Source organism: Macaca fascicularis, chromosome 5 (genome assembly GCF_037993035.2).
Source record: "Macaca fascicularis isolate 582-1 chromosome 5, T2T-MFA8v1.1".
NCBI lineage: Eukaryota > Metazoa > Chordata > Mammalia > Primates > Cercopithecidae > Macaca > Macaca fascicularis.
In genome coordinates this window covers 111,426,649-111,443,760 of record NC_088379.1, presented here as the reverse complement: position 1 = coordinate 111,443,760, position 17,112 = coordinate 111,426,649, and the positions used below count along the sequence as shown (strand labels likewise).

At 35.4% G+C, this 17,112-nt stretch overlaps 1 protein-coding gene across 4 annotated transcripts in view; it reads right to left on the bottom strand.

The window, feature by feature from the left end:
- GSTCD (glutathione S-transferase C-terminal domain containing) overlaps positions 1-17,048 on the bottom strand; it is a 132,599-nt gene extending 115,551 nt beyond the window's left edge. For 2 of the 4 annotated variants that reach the window (XM_005555610.4, XM_074040258.1), the window contains exons 1-3: positions 16,816-17,048; positions 7,314-7,760; positions 5,826-6,293 (exon numbers count right to left, since the gene is read on the bottom strand). In XM_005555610.4, the coding sequence (XP_005555667.3) occupies positions 5,826-6,293; positions 7,314-7,739 (894 nt within the window). In that variant the 5' untranslated portion in view covers positions 7,740-7,760; positions 16,816-17,048. Of the gene's footprint in view, positions 1-5,825; positions 6,294-7,313; positions 7,761-16,625 lie in introns of all 4 variants that reach the window. The other 2 variants (XM_005555611.5, XM_074040259.1) reach the window with 2 other exon arrangements.
- Between the last annotated feature and the right edge of the window lie 64 nt (positions 17,049-17,112).

Below are 17,112 nucleotides of genomic sequence, written 5' to 3'. Positions count from 1 at the left end.
AATGAGTTGAAAATGTATGCCCACACAAAAACCTGAACACAGATGTTAACAGCATCTTTATTCATAATTGCCAAAACTTGGAAGTAACCAAGATGCCCTTCAGTAGATGAATGGATAAACTGTCGTACAGCTATACAATGGAAAACAACCATCAATAGAAAAAGAAGAATATAATAATTCCAAAAAGAATCAACATATATAACAATGGCATTTGCAAATGTCTATGAATAATACAATTGAAAATCATTTTGGAAAATTTTACACCTTACATTCAACTGTCTATCATCTTTCATTGGTAGTATGTTTTTAACTCTCTCTAAGAACTCCTCTGTAATCAACTGCATTCCAATCTGGAAACCCTTTCATCTATAATTCATGGCCATGAACACATTCCTCTGTTCCTGACCCTCAGTATACTTGATAAGTTATTAACACACTGCATATAGAGAGTTAATTGGACAACATTATATCAAAAACCTAAAATCCTTAATATATACTTACACAAATTAGTTTAAGTGGTTAATGGAGAAAGAATTAAAATCAGTATTAACTTCCTCAACACAAATAATGTAACGCTTTTAAATTATCACAATTTAATATCTGTAGTCTATAATCATTGGTGTATTTTGAGGGGTCTCAAAAGAAATTTTTCAGCTTACTGCAGAAGTGTAAAAATGGAGAGCTTGTACTATTAATAGTGATCTAAAGTTCCATTTTTTTGTGTGTGTGAAGCTATCTTCTCTGTATGTGAACTATTAGGCAAAATCTAAATGATATTCCTTACCAATAATGTAAGAAGTATCTTTGAGAACCGTATTTTTAAAAATTACACAATGAGGTAAGGAGAACATTTTACTAAAGAAAATAGTAAAAAGATAAAAGAGAAAATTGTAAATATTTAAAACTAAAAAAGATAACTAGCATTATTTGGAAGACTTTTTTCCAAAAGCAGCACTTAAAGTAATACTTTCATTTTTTCAAACTAGAAAAATTTGAAATTGTTCCTCCTGACACAAACTCATATATTTTTGTTTTCCCTTGGTCAGATGCTTTCTCCCTAGCACTACCACCAAATTCTATTTTCTTTAAAATTTAGAGTGTTCTTGCTTTTTTGAGAGGCAATAAATGTTGTTTCCATAGAAACCACTATGTCACAAACACATTATGACTTATGATTATGAACAGATAGATAAATAAAAAGGTCAAGTCACAGGAAATCTCTACAAATATATCTAGCAGTAATATCAGAGCATGAGACAGAAAGGACAGAAAATTAATAAAAAATTCATACATATATATTATACTGTATTTTATGTGGACTTTAAGATTAAATGAGCACAAGTAATTGACTATAAGAACAAGGACTGTATCTAACTCTCTTTGAATACTGAAGCACTTAAAACACTGCCTTGCAAATAATACCCTGTTGAGTGAATAAACAAATGATAAAGAATCCATTTATTCAGAGAATAATCCCCTCAATATTTTTCAAGCTGCTATTTATCACTCATTTAGGGGTTGTGAAATCAACATAGCAGGTTTTTAAAAAATGAAATAGAAAATATCAGAGTACACATCCCATAAGTTTTTTTGTAATTATTTATATATTTTTTAACATATTATTTAAAGATACACATTTATTTCTACACTTATTCAACTTGTAAAATGTATTACAGTTGTCCCTCAGTACCCATGAAGGATTGGTTTCAGGACCTGTATCAGACACCCAAATCCACGGACACTCATACTCATGTCCTTGATATAAAATGGTGTAGTATTTGCATATAACCTATACACATCCTCTCCTATACTTTAAATCCTAGATTACTTCTAATACCTAATACAATATAAACACTATGCAAATAGTTATTCTGTATTGTTTAGGGGATCAGGACAAGAAAAAAGTCGGTACATGTTCAGTAGAGATGCAATTTTTTCCAAATATTTTAAATCTGCGGTTGGTTGAATACATGAATGCAGAACACATGGATATGGAGGGCCATCTGTATTTACTGAGTTAAAGTAAAAAAAAGTTTGAAAAATACTCTCTAAGGCACCCTGAGAGCCAAAAAGTTTATTAATTCTCTCAAGATTTCTGAATTGCTTGGAAATAGATTAGGTGCTACGGGAACAGATCTTTAGACATGATAATCACACTATAAATGTTCTCTTTTCTTCATCTTTCCTGTACTCTTCTTTTTAGTGACTTATTCTTATTTGTTAGATGTACGCGGCATCTTTCCTTTCTTTTGAAATGAAGTTGCAATTAAATAACAATAATTCATATTTAAAAGAAATTGAGGAGGTTTACTCTGTGTGACAGGCCACTCCATTTAATCAACATGCCAGGCCACTCTACTAATATCTAGACAGCTCAGAAGGTACTGAACCACATTCATTACACTCATGAAGATATATTTAAGGAAGTTGCTAATGAAAACTCTGTGAAATGAAAATTAAATTTCTTCATAAGAAATGATTACCAAATAGTTACCTGGCTCATAAGATCAAAACCATTATAAATATCACAGAGTTCTTTAAGGACAAGAAAAAAAAAAAAAGATAATTTATTTTTAAAACAATGGTTTTTTTTAAAAAAAGTACAGCTACCAAAGCAAAAATAATATTTTAGTAACTCTGTAGTTAATTGTCAATAAAGGGCAAAAAAAATTGTCTGAATAAAAAGAGAAGCAAGACGTTGCATCTATTCAAAATATTTCTTCCTTTGCATTCCTTTACAATCACTTATTATATAAAATATTTTGTTATTTTATATCATTTCCTTAGTCATACCTCTTTGAAAATATACTCACAGATGTTTAGGTGAGCAGTGTAAGCAGAGAAAAAACAGTAAACAACCTATCTAAATGGAAATATAATCCCAGCTCTCCATTTTTTACTTATAAATTAGAAGTAGTGAGTTAAAGCTAAAAGCTCTTGAGGACCTAATGCATAGGAGAAGACACAGAAAATACAAATTTACCACTAAATAAGTAGCAGCTACCATTTTTGTAATATGCCAGCAAAAAGTGAGGTTCCCAATTTTATGCCAATGGGAACACAGGAAGAGGTATTTAGTTTTGCTAAAAAATCAATTTCTAAAAGAGGAATGATTTTACCTAAGCTAATAAAGGGGTGTGTGTGTGTGTGTGTGTGTGTGTGTGTGTATTTAATCTCAATTCAAAGCATTAGAAGTTAAAATGTAGAAAATCAAATCATAAGTGTTCAAATTACAAGATTTTATAAAATTATAAAATGCAACCTTTCTGTCTTATAGGAGTACAATAATGTTTTAAATACTTCTATCAAAGTGTATTTGCTTACTAGTACCACTTGAAAAATAACATACAATCTTCTAGTATTGGAACAGTAGGATTTTGCCCTAGTATAGCTATTCATTGCTACTTCTCCCATATGCTTGATACGCTATCTACCAGAAAATTCTAGTAAATGGATTAAAGAGGGGGAAACATGAGTGTACCTATTAATTTATTCCTTTTAAATCTATTTCTAAGACTTTTCAGAGGAGAGGGTATTGTCAGGCCCCTTTCCTTAAGAGGTGCTGAGCCATCACGGGTTAACTTTGTAAAGTAATAAAGTATTTTCTGGAAAAAAAGAGCTTGCAGCAGCTTTATACATAATACCTTAGCCCTTCCATGTTTGTCTCTGACTAATTAAAAAAAACAAAACCAAAAAAACACCTCATCCATTCTACTTGTTATTGTTTTCCATCTTTGGTTTTATTCTGTTTATCAGAACTGGGTATTTTCCCTAGTTCTTCTGATTTTGTCCCTTAGGAATTCAAACCTTGACTTAGCAAAACTGACTCCTTACTTTTATGTCCTTGACTTTATTCCTGTGACTAAATATTCTGTCCCTAGATTCAGTTTTATGCTTCTGGTAACTTGACCTTGATTACTGATGATGAACTTGATCCTGATTCTGATCATTTGGATGGTCACTCCATTCACCTCAATGTATGTTAATTCAAGCAAAAAGGCTTGCCAACATAACCACTCTATGAATTAAAATGACTTCTTTACTACCCAAGATGATTTAAAGGAGAAAAATATAACAAGTATCAAGGCTTTATCAAAGAAAGATGAATTCCTGAAAATATGAGGTGGGCGGATCACAAGGTCAGGAGTTCGAGACCAGCCTGGCCAACATGGTGAAACCCTGTCTCTAGTTAAAAAATAGAAAAATTAGCTGGGCATGGTGGCGTGCACCTGTAATCCCAGCTACTTGGGAGGCTGAGGCAGGAGAATTGCTTCAACTCAGGAAGCAGAGGTTGCAGTGAGCCAAGATTATACCACTGCACTCCAGCCTGGGTGACAGAGCAAGACTCCATCTCAAAAAAAAAAGAAAAAAAAAAAAATCCAGTAAAAATACAAAGGAATGAAGGAAAATATTTCGAGAATTAGTTTACATATTCACATCATTTTAATAAATTTCTTCAATAAAGGAATGGATATGCTACTTTCATTCAATTCTGATGAAACTGGAAACACAGTTATCCAAAGAAGTCAAGAAGACAGAAGACCAAGTATTTCATAATGTATCAAATGACTGCTCTAATGACTGAACTTGGTAATAGAGGAGAGGGATCATGGAGAAGAGAATCTAGAAATCATTTGACTAGGAAAAAATTTACAAATCAATATCTTCTTCCCACTCAACTCTGTGGACTCTATTAAATTATGACATTTGGCATTTAAAATACCAATCAACATCTAAACAATTCCTGGATCTCCCTATTTTTACATTGTTTTGGTTGCCAAGTTTGGTTCAATTTTGAGGAAAAGAGAAATGTTCTTTAAGAAAATGACAATTGATCAATACTGCCTAATTTACTTGTGAAGCAAAGCCTTCAAATACATAGATTTTCAATAGAAGTCTCTTCTGTCAAAAGATACCTGAATTGTTGGTGATATATAATGAGAATGAAATCTAATATCTGATTCCTTAGTAGGGAAAAGGGGGAAATGCTTCCAAGAAAAAAAAAACAAAACAAAAGCAAAAAGCAATGCAGCTCTTGAAAACCAATTGGAAGGCTGCAGAGAGCTAAGCTTCCTATGTTCACTCTGGTATTATTTTCACCCTGTTCTTTTTTCCTGCACAGAAGGAATGTGTGTGTGCATGTGCGTGTGTGTGTGTGTGTGTGTGTGTGTGTGTGTGTATAAGACAGAGAGAGAGAGAGAGAGAGAGAGAGATCTTCCTACTCAGAAAACTTTCTATCCTCCCCCAGCACATAATAACAGAGCCAGCTACTTTAATCTCAGGGAGAACGGAGAAGCATACAGGTCAGAATAAAATATTTTCAATTTGATAATACCTAACATAAGATTAATTTAAGTGACTAATAATTATAAAATTTAGCTGACAAGATTTTTAGTTTTTGTTTTTTTTTAACTGGATCCTCTAATAGTAGAAGTCCAACGGACTATCCATGGTACCACAGAGCCGACTTGGACCTTCTAATATTAGAAAGTAATCACAATAGAAACTTGAAGTTAATAATAACAACTGTTAACATTTTAGCAATTTCATATTAAAAGTCATAATAATTACTAACATTGATTGACAGCTTACTATGTGCCAAGCACTGTTCTCCATACTTTACACAAACTTTAATTTGTTCCTTACATTTTTCCTCTTAGATAGGTACTATTATTATCTCCATTTTACAGATAAGAAAATGGAGAAAGACATTAATAACTTGCCCAGCAGCATACTGGCAATAAGAATGAGAATAAAAATTCAAACCTAGGCAATTTCATAGACCGAAACTCATAGTAATGTGTACAGTCCAGACGAAACCTTACCAAGAAATGATGGATACAGGGCAAGAGCACGATATCTGCCAGAGTGAAGTAAAGCCCTTCTGCAAACACATGCTCCAGAGGTGGAAGGTCGGAGGCTTTTGCTTTTCTGATGTGAGAAGGCTCTCTGTTGGTAGTAGCTGGTTCTTCCTGCACTGTGAGCTTTGAGAATGCCACTTTCAGTTCCAGACTCTCAGATGAAGAGTCCAACTCTTCAGATGTTTCCTGCGTGTGGACCTTGCTCTTTGCCTTTCCCTTAGTAAGGGGAGGCCCAACTCCATCAGCCTTCTGTTGCTTGAGTTTCTGCCTGCGGAGTTTATCATCATTATGCACTCTAACAGGCTCACTAAGCTTTTTCTCTAGCTGTAGTATTTCTACAGGTATAGTTGGGGGCTGGTCAGAAGATTCTCTGAGAAAATTCTCAATAGCCAAAGGGATGGTGAGTTCACATAGCCTGGTCCACTGACTAACCTACAAAACAAAAACAAAACAAGAAATGAAAGGATTTTTTAATTTCAACATAACTTGAGAAAAAATAACTGTCTTACTGGGAAATAAGTTTTGAGCTAAATTATCCCTGGGTTAGGCTTTTATGTTACATCAGGAGACACATCACGGTGTTTTAGAAGTAAAAACATTAAGCAAAAGAGGTTTAGCATTCCTGTATTCCCCTTACTAAATAAATCATTACTTCTTAAAGCCTTAAAAATATACCTCTCCTGTCCCACCATTTTCCTAGATCCTACAATAAGCAGGACTTCCAAAGCATTACTATTTGAGTTCCTATTTATATGTAAACATTCTGTTTAAAAATCAACATAACTAAAATAAAGAAAAAAAGTTATTTTCTAAAAATGTCTCCAAACTTTATAAATTAAGTCTTAATTCTTATTTTTCAATACTGCACTGAAATATTGGCACACGTAAAGGGTGTATTAGCCCATTTTGCATTGCTGTAAAGGAATAGGTGAGGCTGAGTAATTTATAAAGTGAAGAGGTTTATTTGGCTCATGGTTCTGCAGACTATACAAGAAGCATCTGCTTCTGGTCAGGACCTCAAAAAGCTTTTAGTCATGGTAGAAGGCAAAGAGAGAGCAGGTGTGTCGCATGGGGAGAGAGGGTGCAAGAGAGAGCAAGGAGGAGGTACCAGACGCTTTTCAACAGCTAGATCTCTAGTGAACTAACAGAGCAAGAACTCACACATTACCCCAGTGAGAGCACCAAGTCATTTATAAGGCATCTGCCCCCATGACGCAAACACCTCCTACCAGGTCCCACCCCCAACAATATTGGGGATCACATTTCAACATGAAATTTGGAGGGGATAAATATTCAAACTATATCAAAGGGCTACCTTATTTCATTGGTTACTGTGGTTTTTTAAAATAAACTTTTATTCCTAATAGGAAGTTAAAATATTAAATGGTCAAGTAATTATGTTATCACTCCACTCTATAGCTTCAAATAACAGAAAAGAGACATTATACTTACTTCAGCACAGGCTTTCAAGCAAGTCTTTTTAAAGCCCAGAAGTTCCAAAAGTTCCTTCTTTAAGGGGTCTGCTTCATAGGATTTCTGGATTATGTGTCTCAATACAACGGCAAGTCCTGCTCTACAAAAATTGTCTGATCGTTCTACTACTGCAGGCAAACAGCAATTCTGGACTATTGGTGGGAGCTCTTGCCTTGAAATAATCTGTATTTCAACATCCTGGATCAGATCATCTCTTAGTAGTGAACTATCTGTACTCACTTCTTTGGTGACAACTAAGCAAATTTTAAAGATTTTACAGTCACAGTAAGATAACAGAAATAAAGTTACAGATGTATGAAGAGGAAAGATGCATCCTTTTGTTTGGTGAGAAAAGTCCAGATACAGGTATTCTTCTTCTGTAAGACTTTTCTTTATGGCTTTCATTTTCTTCTTTCATTGAGTCACCTAAAGTATAAATTGTAATGATTATGGTCTTAGAATATAATCATTTAGAAGCTAAAAGATGAATGTTTCAAAAGCCTGTTCTAGAAATCAGTAAAAATTTGCAGTAGATAATAATGCTATGAGGTTTGTTTCTGAAGACTGACTAAATGACTTCCAAAAGAAAAAATTCCACCCTTTGCAATTGACTAGCATTAGAGGAAATTTTACAACAGCTCCTTTAAAATGAGCAAACCCCAGTGCTTCCCAATAGAGCCCTCCCAATCAAGTACTTTGGGGTCTCACTATAGGTGAGAACAGGAGATAAACAGAAGGGGAAATAAATTAACCAAGAATACTGAGAGCTGTCTGGGGATAATATCCTTGAGAAGTTTTGCCAGTGCTGGTCCTTCCATACTGCTTCTTTTTTATGACCCTACAAAATAATAGGGAGGGGACATTCATTCTTTTAGGAGAAGTAGATTCTACTCAAGTGATAGCTGCTGAGTGCTAAATCATAATATAAAAATATTTAAATTTCCCCATAACATGGATAGTGAGAGCTGAGATATCTTAAAGTTAACATGTCCAAAATCTAGTTCCTTATTCTCTCCCACCCTCAAACCTGCTCCTTATGTGTCTTTCCCATCTCAGTTTACACCGTTCTTTTCCTTTACACCCCCATAACGAAACCCTCCAAGGTCTTCCCATTGTCCTTAGAGAAAAGCCAAAGTTTCTACAACAGCCTACAAAAATCTCCTTGATCTAATCCTCTTTTATGTCTCTGAGTTTGTCTCATTAACTCTCTTCATTGCTCACTGTTCCAGCCAAAGTAGATTGTTATTCCTCTAAAACAGCCATCTCCAACATTATTGGCACCACAGACCAGTTTCATGAAAGACAATTTTTCCATGAGGGGTTGGTAGGGGGATGGGGATGGTTTCCGGATGAAACCTCAGATCATCAGGCATTAGATTCTCATAAGGAACGTGCAACCTAGATTCCTCCTGCGTGCAGTTAATAGGGTTGGAGCACCTATAAGAATCTAATGTCATTGCTGATCTGACAGGAGACGACATTTAGGCAGTAACGCTGGCTTACTGCCACTCACCTCCCACTTTGAGGTGGGGTTCCTAACAGGCCCCAGACGGGTACTAGTCCTGGGCCATGGGTTGGGGGACCCCTGCTAAAACACTAGGTACATTCCCACATCAGGGCCTTTGCACTTGGTGTTTCCAGTACCTAAAACACTTCCTCACTTCCTTCAGGTATTTATTTATTCAATGGCAACTTCTTACTGAGATCCTCCCTGACTACTCAATTTAAATCACAAACCCCAGTCCCCACGCTCCCTGAAAAAATGGTGATATACCATATTTTATTATTTGTCTCCCACAACTAGAATGTTCCATGAGTAAAAATTTTTTGTTCACTGCTTTATATGCTTATTATATATATAAGCAAGCAGTATTTGACAAATGAAAGCAGAGATAAATATACACACTGGTTAAAGGTGCAAACACACACAGTCTTGAGATCAGATTCTTCATGGCTATTTTCAAGTCATATTCCTTAAGTTTTTTATCAATTGTCCTGTCTTTTTATGTTTATACATTTCCTGGGTCAAAAATTCCCAATGTTCTAATCCATAAATTACAATTATTCCAAAACTGACACTAGATGGCACTCTTTAAAAGCATTCATCATGGAAATATGTACCAGAAACATGACATATTAGAAGGAAAATTACTTTAAAAGCTTTTAAAAAGTACACATGCACCTCTCGTCTTTTAAGTGTATTCAAAATGTTAGTGTACACTTAATTTTAGAAAACCTTCATCATACTAAATTTTCTTTAATATTTTAAATTCCTTTTTTAAAAAAAATCTGAAACAAAACCTGAACACTTTAAGCCTCTTAGTTCTTCATTCTTTAAAAGCAAATAACTTATAATCCATTATAAAAAAGAAATATAGTTAGTAAAGTATTATCTTATAAAGTTTCTTAATAATACAAATAATCACTACTGCTTTATTTTATATTTATTCTATTAAAATGTAACAGATACATACCATGATTTGTTACTTCTTAAAAGATTATCTGGGGGAAAATTATTTTACGTACTGTAAAAGGAACAACTTTTTAACTTACAGATGCCATTTTCTCCCTGAGCTTATTTTTTAAAATTTTTGTCACCGAGAGATAATTTTTAAACAAAAAGGTATTTATTAAAGATCAAAGGTCAGAGTTTGTTTTGTTTTGTTTTGTTTTTTAAATAAAGCTGAATAGAGCTCTGGAAACATTTTCATTATTAATATAACACCTTTATGCTATGAGTCCTTAAAAACAGTCAAACAAAGTGAGATCTGTAACAACACTAGGGCAAAAAGAACCAACCACACTTTCCAGGAATTAACAGTCTTTATGAGGAATTTGCTCTGGACTCACTCTCCTGCCAGTAGGATAATAAAAAGAAGACTGATCCCTAAGTGTTTCAAGAAAGCAGATTTGAAAGAAAACATGGCTGATTTCATCATTTGCCCAGCAGTCTAAAAAATAGTAATTATGAGCCTCATCGTAACACTTTTTAAAAACTGGAAACAAAGTCATGTTATCTAATAGCTTTTAAGATATGTAGAAATATATTTTTTAAAAAGTACGTCTATATTTGCCATGTTGCAAGGCACATAAGAATATGACAATAGGGTTTTAGACATATTCTATAAACTCTTCTCATTGTTAGCACTTAAAATGCTAAATGTCAGCAAAACAGAATAGCAATAACCTGCCCACGGTGATATCTAAAAATTAATGAGATGCCTGAGAGACAATGCAACAAAGTACTGTTGATTCTTAACGTATTTTCTTAAAAATATAGATGTTGGTTTTTCCCCTGGGAGATTAAAAATGTTACTTAATGATCTTAGAGTAAAAAAATAAAAAATTACTCTCCTTGAATGTTTCCCTATTATGTACTAATATAATTTTTTAAATAAATATTATTTAGTAAACCTGTACAAATGTGATGTTTTTGGCTTGCACTGTGCCTTTTTAGAGAGAAGAACCACTATTTGCTCCAAGTATGCAAATATCACAGACAAAAAAAAAAAAAAAAAAAAATTCCCTCCTCTTTTTTCTTTCCTAGCTTGAGAATGCCTTAGTTCATTCATTTTTCGTCATGATCTTTAAGAAGGTAGGTACTATAGACTCAACTTCTGTCTCTAGGGCTTCTGGGGCATAGCTCTTGTTACTCCATATTACATTCCTGCCACGCACAGAAATAGAGTAATTTGCTCTTTCTCAGCTTTGACAGGTGCCACTCTCCAGAGAGGGAATGAGAAAGTAGCAGACAAAACCACAAACTTCAGGATATTAAATAGAGTGTGCATCTCTTTCCCGGACATGCCAGTTTGCTTGGGAATCTTGGTGAATTAATAAGTAGGTAAAAAGAAAAGATTATGGCTTTGATTTCATTACTCAGGAAAGTTCTAATGTATTTTTAAATGGTGGAATTAGTCATAGGTTTAATATTTAGGCATTCAGAATTTTTTTTTGCACTTGCATTCTAATGAATATATCTTAGCCTTGATAAAACACAGAGAATGAGAGAGACAAACAGTAAACTATTAAAAATAAGCATACTTCTCCACAGTCCAGAAAAAACAAAGCTTGAAAATTTTGTGATCAAAATTCAAGTCAAGATCTATGGCATTATGTACAACATTATATATTAGATAAATTATATATTATATAATGAAGACCAAAAAGTGCATAATTGCTGCAAATTATCAACCTGTGTTTTGTTTTTTGTTTTTTCAAATGAGTTATCTTTGTGACAATTTGATAGGAGTTCAATAAATGTTAGGTAAATAAAGTTTTAAATAGTACATACATTTTATCATCTACTTACTATGTGCTGAACACACAGAACATGTGCATTACTTCTAAAGCTCACAATCCTTAAAAGTATTTTATTTCCATTATAGAGATGAGAATTGTACATCAGTCCAAAAGTATTAATTAAATTTATAAAAGATCTTATTTAGAGACATTTAAGAATAGGTATTGTTCTAATATAATAGTACTATTTATAAATAAAATTTCATAAATTGAAGCAATTTTACCAAAGTGAAAATCGTCAGGTATTATGTTATTCTAAGCAAGTATGCTGGTCTCAGTAATCCTTGATATAAACTTCCATCCCTGGGTTATTTGACAAGTTTCTACACTGGATTAAATCCTTTGGCAATTCTTTCCTGATTCCTTTTATTGGCTACTCTGCAGATGGCTCAGTGACCCCAGCTCAGTGTTTTGCCCTCTTCTCAATCCACACTTCATCCTTTGAATACTGGTTTTCACACTTGTGATCATGCCACACAATTAGTTACACATTTTATAATGTAACACACAATACACTGAATAAAATGGAAACAAAAATGTCATGAAGCAATACTTATCCTACTATATGGGATAAATCTGATATTTTTTCCTCTGTGCTTGTTTTTTTAAATGCTGGTTGTTATTCATTACATTGATTTCCTGACTCATTAATGGGGCACAACTCACAATATGACAGCACTGTTCTGGGTGATCTCCAGTGCCATAGCTTTAAATATTATCTGACTCTTACATGTATATCCCAGCCATATCTTCTCCCCTAACTTCAGACTCCTGTATTCTACCTGACATCTCCATGTGGATGTTTTTCTAAACCTGCTCCTCTTCCCTTAGTGTTCTACTTCCTGGTAAAATGGGAACACCAATCAACCAGATGCTCAGGCCGAAAACTCAAAAGTCCCACTCAACTTCTTTTCTTCTCTCTCTCAGACCCTGCCATCTCTACCTTTGAAGTATATGCTAAATCCAACTCCTTAGCACCTCTACCACTACCACCTTAATCTAAGTCATCACCAGTGCTTACAAGGACTACTGCAAAAGCCTATTAACTGTTTTCCTCCACTTGCCATAAAACAGTCCATTCTCCAACAACAGGATGATCCTTAAAAACATAAATCAGATGTCTCCTGCTCAAAACCATCCAGTGGCTCTTCAGCACACTCAGAATAAAATCCAAATTTCCTATTATGGCCTATAGGCCTACTGTGACCCTAGCTATCCCTTTCTGACCTCATCTTTTATCCTTCTTCACTCCCTTCCAGCCACAGTTGTCCTTGCTGTTTTTGGAAGGTGCCAGAAATGCTCCCACTTGAGAATTTTTGTACTTGCTATTTCTTTGCCTAGAATGCTTTTCTCCAAGAGATTCACATGGCTTGCTCCCTCATTTCATTGATTTATCTGCATAAATATTAACTCAGAACAGCCTCTCCTGACTGCCTGAATTGAAAAAGCACTCCCTAGCCTCTTACCTAGCGTCCCTTTTTCTTCATAGCTCTTATCACCTAACACTATAATATCTCCAGTGTTTAATGAACTCAAACTTTAGTTCAAGGAATGAATGTGCATACATGAATGTTAGAAATCACTGTCTGAGAGTACTATTAATAACTTTATTCTTGGTACAACATGAATTTCGTTCTTCATGACACCATTCTTTCTTTTCCAAATTAATAAATCTATTTTAAGGATCAACTAAGTATAAATTAAAATGAAGAAATAAGATCACCTTTGTAAGGTAAATTGGGAAAAATATAAATGGAATCTAACCAAACTCATAAATAGAGCAAGCACAGAAGTTTTTATGTATACTTATATCCAGGGCAAAGGAACTAAGAATCTTAACTAGACTTCATACATGTGCCTAGCGAGAATATTTATAAAACAAGAATTATAAAGTAATAGATTAGAGCCGAGACTGTTGAGCCAGACTACCTGGGTGCAAATATCCTGGTTCTGATTCTTAGTAGCTATAAAAAACTTTTCTGCATATCTGTTTCCTCACTTATAAAATGGAGACAATAACTGTACCTATCATGTAGTGTGCTGTACAGAACAAAGCTTGTCACATATTAAGTCCTTAAATAAATACTAGCTACTATTATTTCTTTATAATTTATAAGCAAATTCCTTACCAATTGGCACTATTAAAATATGCAAACTTTGGGCCAGGCACGGTCGCTCACACCTGTAATCCCAGCACTTTGGGAGGCTGGGGTGGATCACCTGAGGTCAGGAGTTCGAGACCAGACTGACCAACATGGAGAAACCCCGTCTCTACTAAAAATACAAAAAAAAAAAAAAATTAGCCAGGCGTGGTGGGGCATGCCTGTATTCCCAGCTACTCAGGAGGCTGAGACAGGAGAATTGCTTGAACCTGGGAGGGAGAGGTTGCGGCGAGCCGAGATGGTGCCATTGCACTCCAGCCTGGGCAACAAGGGGAAAACTCCATCTCAAAAAAAAAAAAAAAAAAAAGCAAACTTTGATGGGCAAAACCCAAATTATGCTTCATATTTTCAAGCGTCTTTCCATGAAAGGTAAGGGATTTATATTGACTGAAAAGTTTTTCCCACCCAAACACTGAAAAAACATAGTTGTTACTGAGACTGAAAGCCAGGGAATCATGAAAGGTAAAATATAAATGTGAAACCCGTAATCCATGTGCATACTAACCCATTGTACAAAATAAGAAGTTCAACACAGTTTATAAGTATGAAAAATCACAAACTGCTTTCTTAAAGATTAAAATTTAAACCTGCTAAAAACTCTCTCCTACATCATATGTTCAATATTTTGAATTTTATAACTTAGCTTGGGTTTTATGTTTTTCATAAAACAACACTATTTGGTTGAATATTGCACCCTATTTTATTACAATAACATAGATTTAACCAAAAAAAACCAACAACAACAAAAAAAAAGCTTGCCCCTCAACAGATAGCAGCCAATTACCTTAAATATTTAAAGTCAAAAAAGATAAGAAAAAAACTGAGATTTTTTCAAGCTCATTAAATATGTAATATGGGATGCAGTTAAGTCCTAGAGAACAAAAGCCAATGATTAAAATTAGCTGTTTTCTTATCTGGTAAAGAAGTAGGAAAAAAGTTTTTAAGTGAAAAGCTTACTGTAACCTTAGCCATAAACAAAGGGTGTAATCTTCTCTCTGGAGACCCCCAGGGAATCATCTGTTGCCATGGAGTCATAATGCCTGCAGCTAAACCAGACCTCATAATTAACAGTGATCCACAGTGCAAATGGCTAACATCAAGTACGAAATAAAATTACTTAATTTTCACAGCAAACAATACCTGTGCTTGTTTTAACGTACATGGTTTAAATATCTGCATTCCAAGTGTTCCAATATTCTGCATAACAGAATTCCATAAACTACATTAAATACCTTAGAATAAACACACACACACCAGGGAACCGTGTATACTACAGATGTATTAGTTAGCTGGCTCCAGAATTTGTTAATTTTGAGGGCTGCTAAATTGTTGCTATTAGAAAGGCTAATTGGATATTCAGTATTTATTCTTTGTTAGAAAAGCTAATTGGATACTCAGTATTTATTTTTATTTAAAAATCACAGATGATACAAAAGCTACAAGTAAAACAAATTTAAAAAAGCAAAAACAGGCCCGGCGCGGTGGCCCACGCCTGTAATCCCAGCACTTTGGGAGGCCGAGGCGGGCGGATCATTTGAGGTCAGGAGTTTGAGACTCGCTTGGCCAACATGGTGAAACTCCGCCTCTACTAAAAATACAAAAATGAGCCGGGTGTGATGGTGGGCGCCTGTAATCCCAGCTACTCGGGAGGCTGAGGCAGAAGAATTGCTTGAGCCCGGGAGGCGGATGTTGCAGTGAGGAGAGATCAGGCCATTGCACTCCATCCCCAGGCGACTGAGAGAGACTCCATCTCAAAACAAAACAAAACAAAACAAAACAAAACAAAAACTTGATGGGCCCACTACTAGAGACGCTCAAGTTTGAGCTCTGTTTAAATTAAAGCAAAAAAAAAAAAAGTGTAAAATATATAAAATAAAAAGAACTGATAAGATGATTCTCAAATCTCATTGACCTTTTCAGTCTTATTTTTGAAGTGAGACCTCACAAAATGATACCTACAGGTGTAATACACGATTTTTAGTAATGAGTATGCTTAAAGCAATCCTCTCAGTGGTGTGTGCCCCCAATCAGGCAGTTTAAAAAAAAAAAAAAAAAAAAAAAAAAACCACATAGCTTAATGTTTGATTTATTAAATATGACAGCGAATCATTTAGTTGTGTTATAACAGTTTATTATCATGGATTTAAATAAACCATGTTTACATGTTTAAAATTATCACATCACTAGTTCTTGCTAGCTTTTGCCTTTTCTCCTGTAAGCACTGCTTTTACCGATAAGCTTAGATAAAATAGAAATACACCACCTTCTTTATCAATAATGTAGCACACGATACATTACTAAGGCTGGCATTTTCTTGATATTCAAGAATTTATGACAAGGAATGGGATCCTGGCATTAAGAATAAAGAGGAAAAAAACAAGTCATCTAATCCCAAAACCAGGTGGAAAGTTGGGATGGAAGTACGTGTATTAGCAAACGTTTTTGAAGCCAAAGCAATTTTCATGCAAGTTAAACTTTCTACAGAAGTTAAAAACCGAAGAGATACTGCTGTGATGACAAAACATAAGCGAATGGCCCAAAATGAGGCAAGTCCTTTGGAGTAAATGTTAGGTAGTATTCACATAGAACTGCTTTCTGCAATTAGGAAGGGCTGGAATGGAAAACTCAATGCCAAAGAGAGAAGAGAAGTTAAAAGTGTGACCCAAGAGGTCTGAAATTACACTTAACAGCAAATATCAAACCACCCCCACCAACGCCTCCAACTGGAAGCTGTCCCATTTCTCCAGCAGAGGAAGACACTAGAGATTGGCTAGGAGGAAACTGGGAAACGCGTACTACTGAGGAGCCCAGAGCCCTCAACCCGCACCTTCAGCAGGAGTGGCCAAAAAGGAGTTTGAGGCGGCCCCAGGGCTGGAGAAACATCAGGACGATGATACCACGCCCGTATCCTTCCCACCCTTTCCCCGCATCCTCAGCCCTATAGACCTCCGAAGAAAAGAGCGGTCCTTTGGGGGTCGCGGAGGCTGAGAAGCCGGCGGCCCGAGCGCCCTCTTTACCTGGTCGCAGAGGCGCGGCCAGGCAGGTAGGGTGCGTGAGCGTGTCGGCGACCTGGGCCGCCTGCGCCTTCCCGCCCAGCCCGAGCTGGAATTCCCAGGCTGCCTCTGGGAGCTGCTGCCCGCAGACCACTCGCTTCCACAGAGGCCAGAAGAAAAACAACAGCTAGTTTATCTGGAAAACACTCCCGCCGGCCGTCATTCATAATCCGGCGGACCGGAAAAAGGGAAGTAACGTCACTTCCTACTGTCGCACTGCCAAACGTTTCCCCCGCCCCTACTGTGGGAACCTTTGTTTTT